The sequence below is a fragment of the Stigmatopora argus genome, chromosome 17, assembly GCF_051989625.1.
Source record: "Stigmatopora argus isolate UIUO_Sarg chromosome 17, RoL_Sarg_1.0, whole genome shotgun sequence".
NCBI lineage: Eukaryota > Metazoa > Chordata > Actinopteri > Syngnathiformes > Syngnathidae > Stigmatopora > Stigmatopora argus.
In genome coordinates this window covers 4,202,830-4,217,351 of record NC_135403.1, presented here as the reverse complement: position 1 = coordinate 4,217,351, position 14,522 = coordinate 4,202,830, and the positions used below count along the sequence as shown (strand labels likewise).

The 14,522-nt window shown below is 38.9% G+C and overlaps 1 protein-coding gene across 2 annotated transcripts in view; it reads left to right on the top strand.

The window, feature by feature from the left end:
* cntnap2a (contactin associated protein 2a) overlaps nucleotides 1-14,343 on the top strand; it is a 306,440-nt gene extending 292,097 nt beyond the window's left edge. For both annotated transcript variants that reach the window (XM_077624212.1, XM_077624211.1), the window contains 3 exons: nucleotides 9,413-9,682; nucleotides 10,977-11,048; nucleotides 11,120-14,343. In XM_077624212.1, coding sequence (XP_077480338.1) covers nucleotides 9,413-9,682; nucleotides 10,977-11,048; nucleotides 11,120-11,319 — 542 coding nt within the window. In that variant the 3' untranslated portion in view covers nucleotides 11,320-14,343. The remainder of the gene's footprint in view (nucleotides 1-9,412; nucleotides 9,683-10,976; nucleotides 11,049-11,119) is intronic.
* Nucleotides 14,344-14,522: the final 179 nt, after the last annotated feature.

Sequence of the window (14,522 nt, the reverse complement as noted above, 5' to 3'; positions counted from 1 at the left end):
CAGGAATAGGAAAGGCATTTTAGAAACAAATAGATAGGTAAAAGTAAGTTAATAAATAAATACATGAATAAATATATAAATAAATAAGCGTGTTGCTTAGCACATATATACATACATACACATAAGTATACATGCATGCATACGGTAGGTCTCAACACTCAGCCATTTTTTTGTTAAAGAGCCTGACAGCTGATGGGAGGAAGGATCTGCGGAAGCGCTCCTTCCTGCAATGAGGGTGCCGCAGTCTATTGCTAAAGGAGCTTCGGAGGGACTCCACAGACTCATGCAGGGGGTGGGAGGTGCTGTCCATGATGGACATCATCCTGGTCAGCATTCTCCGCTCTCCCACTTCCTCCACAGAGTCCAGAGGACAGCCCAGAACAGAGCTGGCCCTCCTGACCAGCTTATTCAGCCTGTTCCTGTCCCTCTCCGTGCTCCCGCATCCCCAACAGAGCACTGCATAAAACACTGTAGATGCCACCACAGTGTTGTAGAAAGTCCTCAGCAGTGTCCTGCACACTCCAAAGGAACGTAGACTCCTCAGTAGGTAGAGGCGGCTCTGGCCCCTTTTGTACAGGGCATCTATGTTTGTGGACCAATCTAGTTTGTTGTTGAGGTGAACACCCAGGTACTTAAAATTCTCCACGATTTCAATGTCTGTACCCTGGATGTTCACCTGAGTGGTCTGTTGAGGATTCCTCCGAAAATCGATGACCATTTCCTTTGTCTTACTGGTGTTGATGTAGAGGTGGTTTTGCCTACACCAGTCAACAAAGGCTGTGATGACTCCCCTGTACTCCAGGTCGTTCCCGTCCGTCACTCGTCCAATAATAGCGGTGTCGTTAGAGAACTTCTGGAGGTGGCAGGTGTCTGTATTATGTTGGAAATCCGATGTGTAGAGGGAGAAGAGGAGTGGGGAGAGCACTGTGCCTTGTGGGGCCCCCGTGCTGCAAGCTACCACATCAGACATACAGTCCTGGAGTCTCACATATTGTGGTCTGTCAGTGAGGAAGTCGATGATCCATGCGGCTAGGTGGTTCCTTACTCCAGCCTCTTCCAGTTTCCCTCTCAGTAGGACCGGCTGAATGGTGTTGAACGCACTGGAGAGGTCAAAAAACATCATTCTCAGCGTGCTTCCCGTGTTCTCCAGGTGTGAAAGAGACCTGTGCATCAGGTAGGTGGTAGCATCTTCCACACCAATACCTGGACGATAGGCGAACTGCAGAGGGAATTGTCAACCTGCAAACGTTTTCAAAATCTCATTTTTGCAAGACAGTTCAACAGGCATTCCTCTGCCGCGATTTTTACTCAAACAAATTTAAAGTGTCCATCAAATTGAGAAATGAAATTGATTGAGCAGTTTTGTTTGTACAGTAATCCCTCGATTATCGCGGTTAATGTAAACTAGACATGGCCGCGATAAACAAAAAAACGCGAAGTAGGGTCACCCCTATTTTAAAAAAGTAATAATAATATATACAGACGCTCCCCTACTTACGAACATTCAACTTACGAACAACGGTACATACGAACATGTCTGCAAATTGCGTTTAAGTCCAAAAATGTTCGCAAGTCCAATTTTGTATTTCGCGACTTTTTCGGAGTAGTACTTCTTTCCGCCGCTAATACCGACGCCTGGCGCTGTGAGAGCTCAGCTCACCCAGCATCTACCTTCTTCTTCGTTGCAATGCGGAAGTGCGTGAATGTATCTCCAGTGTGCAAAGAACCTTTTTCATTTGTATCATTAAATATCTCATGCATCCAATATTGAATATGGTTGGTAAAAAGCTAAAGGCTTCTATTGAGGGAGTTGCAAGGAAGAGGCAAGCCATTTCATTTGAAACGAGTGGCAATAATAACGAAGCTTGATGCGCGTGAGAGTGGTAAGCGTTTCACGGGCATTGAATCGTTCGACCGTCAGTACCATTTATAAACAGAAAGATCGAGCAGCAGGACCCAAATATTGAACGTTGTACAAAGTTTGCAAATCAATTGAATGATGCCATACAGTGCTACCGCATCATTTATGATGAAAAAAAGAAGAAAACTGTGCAATCGTCATTAGGTCGCTTCTTTTGGCCAGTTTCTAATACATAAATCTCTCTCTCTCTCTCTCTCTCTCTCTCTACAGTACTGTACATATTCTCTCCATTTTATTAAATGTTTTTTTTTTAGTACAAACCAATGCGTGTTACTTATACAAGCCTTAAACATACAAATGCACTTATATAAACCTTCAATATACTTATATCGGCCTTAAACATAAATTATAATACAAAATATAGCACTGAATCAACTTACAAACAAATTCAACTTATGAACAATCGCTCGGAACCAATTGCGTTCGTAAGTAGGGGAGCGTCTGTATACATATATATATATATATATATATATATATATATATATATATTGTTTTTTGTTTTTTTACTTCAGTGCTGAGTCCTAGTAGTAAGCGGAGTACAGGGGAGTGGCTTCCGCTTGTGAATTTAAGCGTGGATTTTCACATTTTTATGAACTTTGAAAAAAAATATTAGATATATTTTTTTAACTTCAATGCTGAGTTCTAGTAGCAAGCAGAGGACAGGGGAGTGGCTTCCGCTTGTGAATTTCAGTGTGGATTTTCACATTTTTATGAACTTTGAATTTTTTTTAATATATTTTTTAACTTCAATGCTGAGTTCTAGTAGCAAGCGGAGGACGGGGGAGTGGCTTCCACTTGCGAGTTTCAGCTCATGTTTTCATGAACTTACAAAAAAAATTAATTAACAAAAAAAAATTCCCCCAGAAAAAAAATGCGATGTGGTGAAGCCGCGATAATCGAGGGATTACTGTAGTATCCATTGTTCCTGAAATCAATTGCAGCCCATCTGTTTGTGTTCTTAGATAAGCAATGAATGGCAGCACTTTGTATTATGGTGCATAATACAAAGTGCTGCCATTCACCATATCTGTCCTCTATATCCCTGTCCTCCTTGTCAAGATAAGATCCCGCAGCATTGCAACTCTGACTCAATGTAGAGCGCCGACTTGCGTCTTTTAACCAATCAATTTGACAAGAAGCTGAACAAACTTTAATTGATTATTTTTTAAGTAGACACAGGTGACACATACTCTTATCTGACTGGGCATCTATCCCTTTTCTATCTATCATTTTAGGCTATGCCAGATTTAACCTATGACGTCATAAATCTGCATTTAGCTCTGGTAGTAATATGTTGTTTTCTCTCATCATCATTAGATGCTTTATCTGTCTGCTATTTAAAAGGAGCTGAGCTGTACACTACAGGTAGATTATTATATATTTGCATAAAACTAGTAAAAATTAAATGCGATTTTTTTTGTGTTAAACACTAGTTAACAGATATTCAACGTAATGTAAATACTACTTTTTATTATTTAGTCCAAGCGTCTGAAAGTTGGTCTTTTTTTACTTAAAAGAATAAAAAATATTGTTTTTTGAGAATGAAAATATCTTTACTTTTTTCCTCTTAAAATATAAACGCTGCCTTATAACATCGTTGATACAGTTCAGCTCACCATTCCAAAAAGGATGGATATCTGATATCCGGTGCACGGACTTAGTCTAGCCTCTTATGGGTACTTTTTACCCCAGTAAATCCTGATCCATGTTCATGTTAATTCCAATATCCGTGTTTTAACCAGCTGCTCTAAGGGTGGGGGTGGGACCGCACTGCAGAGAGAGAAAAAGAGGAAGAAGGGAGGATGAGAGAAGGGCAGAGATGAGTGAAAAGTCCCTAACAATATCCTGAGATCTTCTACCAAAGAGGAGGAAAGGAGGGAAAGACGAAAAAGAGCAGGTTAGCCTCAGACTTTGAATACATCTGTCATCATATGTGTGTTTGTTTCTACTAATGTGCATCCATTTCATGGGGGTTCAAGCATACGTGTGAGTTTGAAACCACATAAAGCGATTCACCTTCATCTGGAAAAGCCTTTCTTGCATATTAAGTGTGCACTTGATAGGACAGTTAATTTTTGAGTGGGTTGAAATCAATACCTTATCATATACAGTAGGACATAAATATCTATATGTCTGGCTTGAATTGGTTGACTTGGCACGAATGCACTATGCGCAGCAAACTGGCAGGAGCTGCAGGTGACTGTGTACATCTTAAATGGGGGTGTAACCTAATATATAATGGACTTGTACTTGTAAATCTATCTGTCTTCAACTATAACTTTTTCTTTTGCACTTTCTTTTGTCCAAAAGCATACATCTGATGCAATTATATTTACAGTTGAAGTATTCGTTTAGTGTATGAGAACATTACAGAGAATAATTATGATCAGGAAGTTATATGGACAGTATACAATTGGAATGTAATTTTGTCTTTTGTTTTTTAAATCCTTTTTAAGGGACTGGCTTACATTTATGCTTCACACAAATGTGTGACGTGATATACATTTTGATTGTCGCAACCTTTTTAACCTTTTTTATCCCTTCCATCAGCTTCCTTGTGTTGCCATGGCAACAGTTTGATATATGCCCTTGTTCTTGTTTCTCTAACCATACAACCATTTTTTTTTACCTTTCAGCCATTTTTTTTTACATACATCAATTATTATTTTCCACCTTTCCTGTCCCCCCAGCACAAGATGACGCCACACCCTTCCTCTCATTTCTTCCTGCAGATGTATCCATCTTCTCTCATTCTTTCTTATTCTTTGACCCACATTTTCAAACCCCTTGTAAACAAAGTTCCAAACGCTACCTACCTGGTTTCCCTCATTATTAATTATTCATGTCATGCAGCCTCACAACGTGCAACACAATGACCTTGGGGTGATTGTGTGCATATGTGTGTCTGTGCTGGGCCACATATGGTTGATGCTGCAATTGAATTGTTGGATCACAATGTAATCACTTGGGATGATCCATTGCAACAATGCAATCTTATACTACGTGAAATGGATTTTGCTGGGTTGCAATCATGAATCATACAAACATTGTATCTATTAGCTTAGGAATAAAGGCAAACCAAAAGAATAGATTGCTTACGGTACGATCTTTTTCTCATATATACAGAATGACAAGAAATGATGCCTAATGTCCTTGTCTCTAATGTGCCTAATCCCCTGTAAACCCTGCCCAGATACACACACTTCGAAGCAGTGCAAACCTAATTACAAAACATTCACCAGTAGATCGTTATGAATACAACACTTCTATTGTAGTTGAGCTTTTTTTATACAGCTATATTGTAATTGATACATGAATAAATTAGATTTCACTGCCCTGTCACACCCTAATTTGACCTATCGTCCTTCTTTCTTCCCCTAAGGCATATTTAGATATTTCCAGCCTTTAAAGTCTGATTTACCTCATCAAGCAGCTGAACAGGACAGTTTGAAAAAATATATGTAATTAACGAAAAAGGTGGGTAGATATGTATTGTCAGGTCGCGATATTGGGGTCGTCAAATATGGTATTAGTGTTTAAATAATTGATATTGTGTTGTATCATGCCACCTTGTGGTGAAGAGGTTCACTCGCCTGACTTTGGTGCGGGCAGGTGCGGGTTCAATTCCTGCTGATGGTCGTTTGTCTCTCTGTGTGCCCTACGACTGACTGGCGACCAGTCTAGGGTGTAGTCTGCCTTTTACCCAAAGACAGCTGGGTTAGGCTCCAGCAACCCCCGAAACCCTGTCAAAGATGGGTGGTATAGAAGATGAATGAGTGAATGTTGTATCATTATAAATCCAAACATGGATTGAAACACAAAACCTTGATAAATATCATCTTTTACATATTTCGACATGTTAGAAAGGATGATTTTTATTAAAATGTCTGAAACTGTTCTGATCGCCTCGGTTGAGGAGATGAGTGGGATCCAGGCACAGGAAAGCAGGAAGTGAAAATGCTGGTGCACGGAAGTTAAAGTTAAAGTTTAATACAAAAACACTGACAATAAACCACTACAAACATAAAATTGAGGAAAAAAATAACAAAACCAAACTGATCGGAAGCACACCGACAAAATGGGCACATAACCAAAGACAGAATATACTCGCACACCGACGAACAAAAACATTGGGTTTAAATACACAGAGAAGGGTTGATGACAAACACTTCACACAGCAGGTGATACTGATGTATAATCATGTGGACAGGACACACAAGGAAAAACACACCCAAGCACCAAAACCGCAACAAAACATGACAAACATTTCAGCAGAAAAAAAAATTCTAAAATATTTTACTTGATATTTGAAATCTCCCAGTAAGTTAGTTATTCAACATAAAATTGTATCAAATAGATTACGGCACAATGAATCGAATCAAAATTAAATCACAATAAAATTGGCGATTGCAGAAGCCTAACTCATTTAATATTCATTCATTCATTTGCCCTACCGCTTATCTTCGAAAGGGGTTCAGGGGGAGCAGGTGGGGGTCACGGAGTGTATACCAGCCACCAACGGGTAGTAGGCATGGGAAACCCTGGATTGGTTGCCAGCCAATAGCAGGAAACAATAAGCCGAACAACCATTCGTGCACACACTCACACCTAGGTACCATTTAGTGCAGGGGTCTCAAACTGGTCCTCAAATGGCAGCAATGGGTGCAGGTTCTCATTCAAACCCAACATGAGGACACATTTTGCAAGTCTAATCAGTTGATTGCAGTCAGGTGCTACCTATTTTTAGAATACACCTCATTAATTGAACTGTCAGGCCTGGATCGGTTGAAACAAAGACCAGGACCCATGCATCCCTGGCGGAATCAGTTAGAGACCCCTGATTTCATGCATATTTTTGAGATGTGGGAAGAAACTGGCCTATCCAGGTAAAATCCACACAGGCATGAAAAAGCAATGCTTTGCACGGAAAACTGTTTGATTAGGTGGTTGTTATTTCACAACAGTTGATTCCAAAGATGGAAGGGGCAAAGTCCAACTTTCCCAATGTAAAAAACTAAACTAAACAAAAAAGAATCAAGACACGGTCCGTGTTCTTTTTGTGTTTAATCATTTATGCCAAAACCTGCAACTGTTTCCATAATTTGTTGTGATTATAATGTGTGTGTTGTTCTTTTTTTTAAGCTGTTACCACTTTGCTTGTAGCCTACTCGATTTGGATTTTTGTAGACCTGGAATAGTACATACAGTTCCTTGCATAGATTCGGGGACACGATTGTTTATGTAGGCTTTTTTAAAATCTATGCCTGCTCTTTTACAGACAGATGTAATGAAATAAAATAACTATGAAATAAGATATTTATTTTAAGGGAAGATTAAAGTTTAAAAAAATAGATCATTTATTTTTTTAGATTAGATAACTTTATTCATTCCATATTCAGGAAATTACTAGCAAGAAGGTGAGAATACAGACACAGGAAAAGACATTTTCGACATAAATAAATAGGTAATAAATAAGTAAATAAATAAATAAGCATGTTGCATTATATATATATATATATATATATATATATATATATATATATATATATATATATATATATATACATAGAGTGAAAAAATGAAAATGTCAGTTTCCATCGCGCATGAAACATGCGATTTTGCAACGGCACAAAGTTTTTAAATTCAGGATTTTGATATCATCATTTGATTATCTTTCCTCTGTGTATATTTCAGAATAGATGCCAAATGACAATATATATATATATATATGAATATCATGTACATTAATTGCAAGCATATTTATTCATCTACAATACCACGCATCCTCGTAAGGGTTGCGGGTGTTGCTGGAGTCTGACTTCTGGCGAAAGGCAGACTAGACCCTAGACTGGTCGCCAGTGAGCCGTAGGGCACACAAAGGGACAGACGACCATTCACATTCACAATAATACTGCCACTAGCGGGAATCAAGCCCGCACCGAAGTCAGGCAAGTGAACCACTATACCAAAATTTGTAAGGAGGAAATTCATTACAAATGTAAAACCACTGATTGTATTTTTGACCCATAATGACAAGGTAGCATGATTAAAAGCTAAAAAAAGTGATATTTGTATGCAACCCAGCCTTCAAAAACACCTGTTCCTAGAGGACGGGTATAGAGCTTGTCATTAAAAAGCAGTGTTACATGTTGAAACATAATCTTGTAAATATTTACATGTGAAGTGGCTGGCCTGACAGAAAAGAAACAGCCACCAGAAACTGTGACAACCAGTACCAAATGCATAGCAGTCTGTTATACTTGTCTCTTTAGTATTCATGGCCACGCCGGTGTAACACATGGGCAGGCATACTGGACTGAATGCATTTATATTCGTAATCATTATTCATAAATTTGCTGTGTGTATCCTCCTCTATTTGTTTCCTTCCTCCACCCTTTCTGCAGATATAAGCACGCATAATGTGAAGTGATTGATGCTGCATGTTTCCTGTTGCTGCCCAAAGGCTCATTAGATTGTAATTCTGAGCTTATTAGCATTCGCGCACACTCATTTGGTTTTAGAACCTCATTTTGAAGCAACTGCCCCTCCCCCTTTCTGAGCTAGCCTTTAGATATACTATAAGGTATATTAGACCCAATGCAAATGTCTATGGGAGGCCTGGTCAGATATTTATTTCATGCTTAGTGCTTTTCCTAGTAGCACAATCAATGGTGTGCCTACAGACTTATTTTTGTTTCCCGTCAAAATGAAAAGGGAAATCATAGAAGTAACGTCTGGATAGTAAAATTGTCGAACATGACATGTTTTGGTGCTTTGTATTGATTGTTCATGATGTACTATACTGTACATCTCATGTGTATGTGTGTGTGATCTAATGGTGAGGGTGAACACGTAAAGAAACGACGATAGGATGCCTTAGAGCTCATAATTGGATTGGATAGGATTGGATTGGATAACTTTATTCATCCCGTATTCGGGAAATAAATATACTTTATGTAACATACTAAGGTAATGTTAAAAAAGGAAGGAAAGAGAAAAAGACTACACAGATACGCAATCATCCTGCTGAGTCAAAGGTTATGTATCCAATTTTCATCCGCATACGTTTGAGCCCAAGTAGAATTACACATTTTCTGAATTGGACATATGACACTGTATGAAAAAAATGTAGTAGGTGTTGCACATAGGAAAATAAATTAAAATTGACTTTCAGAGGGTATGCTTTAGCTTAAATGTAAAATACTCTTCCATGACGGAAAGTCAACAATAACGCAAACCTTGTAGTTGATCAACGAATGCATGCAAAATGTTTAACGGTCTATTCCATGGGTCACCAACTCCTGTCCTCAAGGGCATCTATCACCTCTTTTATATTACCATATCTTCCTTCTCCAACACCCCTCAATCAAATAATCACAATGGTTATCTGGGTTTTGGAGTTGGTGACCTCTGATCCAATCAATTATTCGTTAGTATTCTCCAGTCATGTACGTATGTAAGACATAATAACATAAGTCTTTCTCTTTATAGAAACAGGATACGTCGACCGAGTGGTGATTGAGCGTTACAACACCCCAGGCTTCATTGGCTGCTTCTCTCGGGTGCAGTTCAATGAACTCGCCCCCCTTAAGTCAGCACTGAGAAGAAGCAAACAGACAAATCTGGTGCAAGACGAGCCGCTTTCAGCTGCTTCACCGGTGTCTTACCTGGGTAAACTGGTGGAGTCCAATTGTGGGGCATCACCTCTAACCATCCCACCAATGTCGGCCGCAACAGACCCATGGCATCTGGACAACACAGGTCAGCATGTCTTTAAAACAAAAAAAAACAAAAAAACATGTAAAATGTGAGGTCAAACATTTTCTGACTGCTGTTTATCTATTTTAGAGGGCTATTGATTTAGGCTCAGCGTTTTAGAAAAACTATCACTGTTTTATTTAACAGTGCTTTCTTGTCATGTTTTGAGCGCTTATTCTGAAACAAACCTTAGGTTCGATGCGTTTGGTTTTATGTGAACACAGAAGCCGCAAATTGGTTTTGGGAACCATTGCTTTAAAGGACCCCCTATGATGTGGGTGAGGGGTACTTAACTGAATTCAAAATATTGACTTCGCTGAGCCAAAACCCATCCATAGTCCTTTTTTGGGGCAAAATGAACTAAAACTGTGCAAAAGAAGCGATGCCGTTGCAAGAAAACAGAAGGCTTTTTATTACTTGTGCTTATTAATTCTCTCTCATTTCCTGAACCGCTTTATCCTCAATAGGTTTGCGGGGGGTGCTGGAGCCTATCCCAGTTGACTTCAGCAGGGGACAAGGAGACAAACAACCATTCACCCTCACACTTATACCTAGGGGCAATTTACCATGTGCAGTCGATTGGTCGCCGGTCTTTTGGTCGCGGTCTTTTGGTCGCCCCGACCGCGACAACGGGCGATCAAAAGACCGGCGACCAAAAGACCGACAACCCAAAGACCGGCGACAAAACAAGGTAAAACAACACGGTCTACGCATCAATAAAAGCCAACAATGGCCATGAGCAGTTTCACTGAGCCGACGTGTGAGGTTATAAGAGTTTGTATGTACATGCGCTGTCCCTTTAAGAAGCTACGTCCGTCAGGGTCTTAACAAGTTCTCCAACAAAAAAACAATAAAAGTCTGGGAAATTTGGAGCTTTTCTTTAGCCTAATAATTACTAGGGCATTAAGTATGACTAAATAGTAATTCACAGTTTGTATTTAGGGAATTTGAGCAACGATTTAAATGGTAATTATCACTTACCTTCCGGGCGACCAAAACACCGACGACCAATCGACCGTGTACCCAATTTAGAGTGTCCAATCAGCCTACCATGCATGTCTTTGGAATGTGGGCAGAACCGGAGTACCCGGAGAAAACCCACGCAGGCCCGGGGAGAACATGCCAACTCCACCCATGTGGACCGACCTGGTTTGAACCCAGGTCCCCCACTTTGAGGCCGACATGCTAACCACTCAGCCGCCCCACTTATTAATTGTTAGAAATATTAAAAAATACAGCGTGTGTTTGATTCGTAAGATAACACCAATTTTATTCTTTCCTGTGTCTACTTTCTTAGATGCAGAATTCCCTTTCAATGAAGAACGAGTGATTCCTGATGGAGTAAATAGAGACTCAGCCATTATTGGAGGTACAGTTTATCATCGTCAAAATTATTTTGTGTCTTCTTTGACCTCATCTTATCTGGTGTTTCTCTCGCAGGGATCATCGCAGTGGTGATCTTCACTATATTATGCACACTGGTGTTCCTAATCCGCTACATGTTCCGTCACAAAGGCACATACCACACCAATGAGGCCAAAAGCACCACAGAGCCTGCCGGAGAATCGACAGACACAGTCATCATTGGAACAGACAACCCAGAAACCATAGAAGAATCTAAGAAGGAGTGGTTTATCTAGCAACCAATGACATGGCCCTTAGAGAGAATGTGGGTTGACTAACTTTCCAACAAGATAAAGATGGTCATCTTAATGACTAATTATTAAGAAAGGTCATTTATTAGGACAATTATCTCACGAAGAGAGAGCGACGTGTATAATGTTTGGGGTTTGTTTTTTTGTACGTATATATCTATATATAAAATGAGAGGGAATCAGCCGAGTGTTCCTACACGAGACTTTACCTGTAAATAATAACTGGGTTGTCCTTTGTATCGTGCTTGGGAGTTTTCAGAAGTCCTTTGAATACTGTATATGATAAATAGATATATTTACTTGGTTGTGTGATAGGACAGTCAGTTAATTTTGAGTTCACTTTTTAAGAAATACATATCTAATATTAAAAAAATCTATCAAATCGTCATGCTAAACCATTATTTGTATTTTTTGATGTTGTTGAAAGATTTATTTAGAGAGGCCATGGCATAAATACTAATCTATGATGGAGTGTCAGGGCCACACTGAGAACAAGAGTTGCGTTCTTATGTGAATGAAGTCAAGTTGTCAATTGAATATAATGAGTGAATGTCAATTTTTCTCAAAAAAAGTTTATTAAAAACCTGCAGTATTCTAAAATATTTTTAAAATCACTTCCATTTGATTATACCATAAATCCAGCAAAAGTGCTGATATCATTCTTCAATCAGTTCTTTCTCAGGAACAGAACCATTTATACTGATTTCATAAATGTTTCGAAAACATGGTACATGGTAAATTTTTGTCAGTTAGTTCTTTGGGAATATTTTTTGCATTCATCTTAATATTTTATATGTTTAATCCAAAACTCTGTTCACATAAAATTGCAATTTACACACTATAGTCTCCACATAACATATACATATTATATTTATATATATATGGTTCTTCAGTGTGGCTGTCATTTAAAAAAAACCTCCACCCTGAGCTACATGATTGTCACACATTTGCCAATGACATAATATAATGTATGTATTAAATAAGAGTTTTTTTGTTCAATTTTTCTGACATTCGAATGTATGGGCCATGTCAGTATTCTTCCAAGCATGATGGGAAATGTTTAAAGCTAGTCTTGATTTAGTCATACATGAATCATTAATTTTTCTCTTTGCCAAATGTATGAAATTTACAACAACCTCTTTTATTTTAGATCCGTATAGGGAACTTTTTTGCCTATCATCATTTAATAGCTGAAAAAATGTGTGCCATGAGGTGGCTGTAATTGATCAGTGCTTTAAGCTCCCAGAAAAAGGGCATAAGCCTCCAAATGAAAATCTGAATCAGAGTTGATATTTGAGTTGGCTGTACAAGGTCATCAATTGTATAATTGGCGTACATTCAAATTCATTGTGCCTTTGAGCTATTTCGCCTTGTCTTGGACTAAAGCTGACTAGTGCTGCATGAAATATCAAGTCGTGCATGCGTTTTGTATTTTTTGATTTCAGTGGTGCTAAGCCATTATCCTGCTAAAACAGAATTTAGGAGTTAGAGAAACTGTTCTTTACAGCCATGCAAAGTAGTGGGAAGTGATCCTTAAAGCTACTCTGTGTGTGTGTGATGTGAACACACAGTGTTTTAAGGAGAACGTGTCAGGGTTTCACCCAGATACATATAAATGTACATGTTCAAAGCAAGGAGGTTGCTCGATAAGACTTAAAGTCCAGTGCCATGATTGCCATCTCATGAAACATACATTAGAATGATGTAGGTTTCCATTTCATGTCTAAATTCCCCCATTTTTTTCTTTCTTACTCAAGCTGCCAAATGTGTAAGCTTCATTTCAGTTACTTGGGATGTAATGTATGTGTGATGAAATTGCCATGAAGCTCTTTCCAGCTAATGAATTTGTGCATCGTTGCCTTGTAGAACAACGTGAACTCAGTCTGATTTTTACTTTGGCCTAAAACAAGGCATCTGTGAGGTAGAAAAATAACTTCATTTGTGATAGTCCCACTACTATACTGTAGATGGTCATGCGGATATATATATATATATATATATATATATATATATATATATATATATATATATATATATATATATATGTATATATGTATATATGGTGGTGGTGGGTCGTGTATTTCACACCTAGGCCTTCAGTAGTGCTACATCTGAATCAATCTCACCCTCAATAACTATTTTATGGCTATAAAACCTTTATAAAACCTGCGACACATTAAAAAAGTATCAATAATAACCTGGGTGGCCCTGCAGCTGAGTGGTTAGCGCATCGGCCTCACAGTGGGGGACCTGGGTTCAAATCCAGCTCGGTCCAAATGTGTGGAGTTTGCATGTTCTCAGGGTGGTCCGGTTTCTTCCCACATTCCAAAGACATGCATGGTAGGCTGATTAGACACTCTAAATTGCTCCTAGGTATGAGGGTGAGCGTGAATGGTTGTCTGCTGTTATTTGTGCACGATTTGGTGAAAGCTTTAAATCTCATTATACTTGGATAATGACAATAAAAGCATTCAATTCAATTCAAAATTGTCTCCTTGAGCCCTGTGATCGGCTAGCCACCAATTCAGGGTGTCCCCCGCCTCTGGCGTAAAGTCAGCTGGGATAGGCTCCAGCACCCCCCGCCACCCTACTGAGGATAAAGCGGTTCAGAAAATGAGATGAGACAATGAAGCATTCTTTCTGTTTCAAATGTTAAACTTTTAATGGACTAAGATGGCCTGGAATAAAGGTGAGTTGTTGTAAAATACTAAGTAAAAATGTTGCTCAAGATTTGGTAAAATTTGTGTTGACACCTACTGTTTTATAGCATGAAGATCACAAAAATCATGACTATTCTACGTCATCTTCAAAACATGTATATTGAGTTGGGAGGGCAAACCACCTTGTGGAGCGCAGTAAGCAATCCACCATCTTTTCAACATTCAATAGCAGTGGTGGACCGTCAGGGCGTGCAAGGCCTTCTCTGCTGGCCTACAAAGATATCTGAATCACAGACTGATGTTAATTATGTTTTGTCCATGAATACTTATTAAATAATTCCAAATTGTCTGTCAGCTTCCTTTCATTGCTTTTCCCCTAGTTGCACTGCTTCCAGATGTGTTTTCATATTTAAGCATCTAACCAATCACATTTCAGCTATTATTTGTTGCCACGGTCAGAAATCTTCCTTAAGGCCTTCCCAATCAGTTCTGCAGGCTCTGCTACATAAAACAAGCGTCGATAAAACT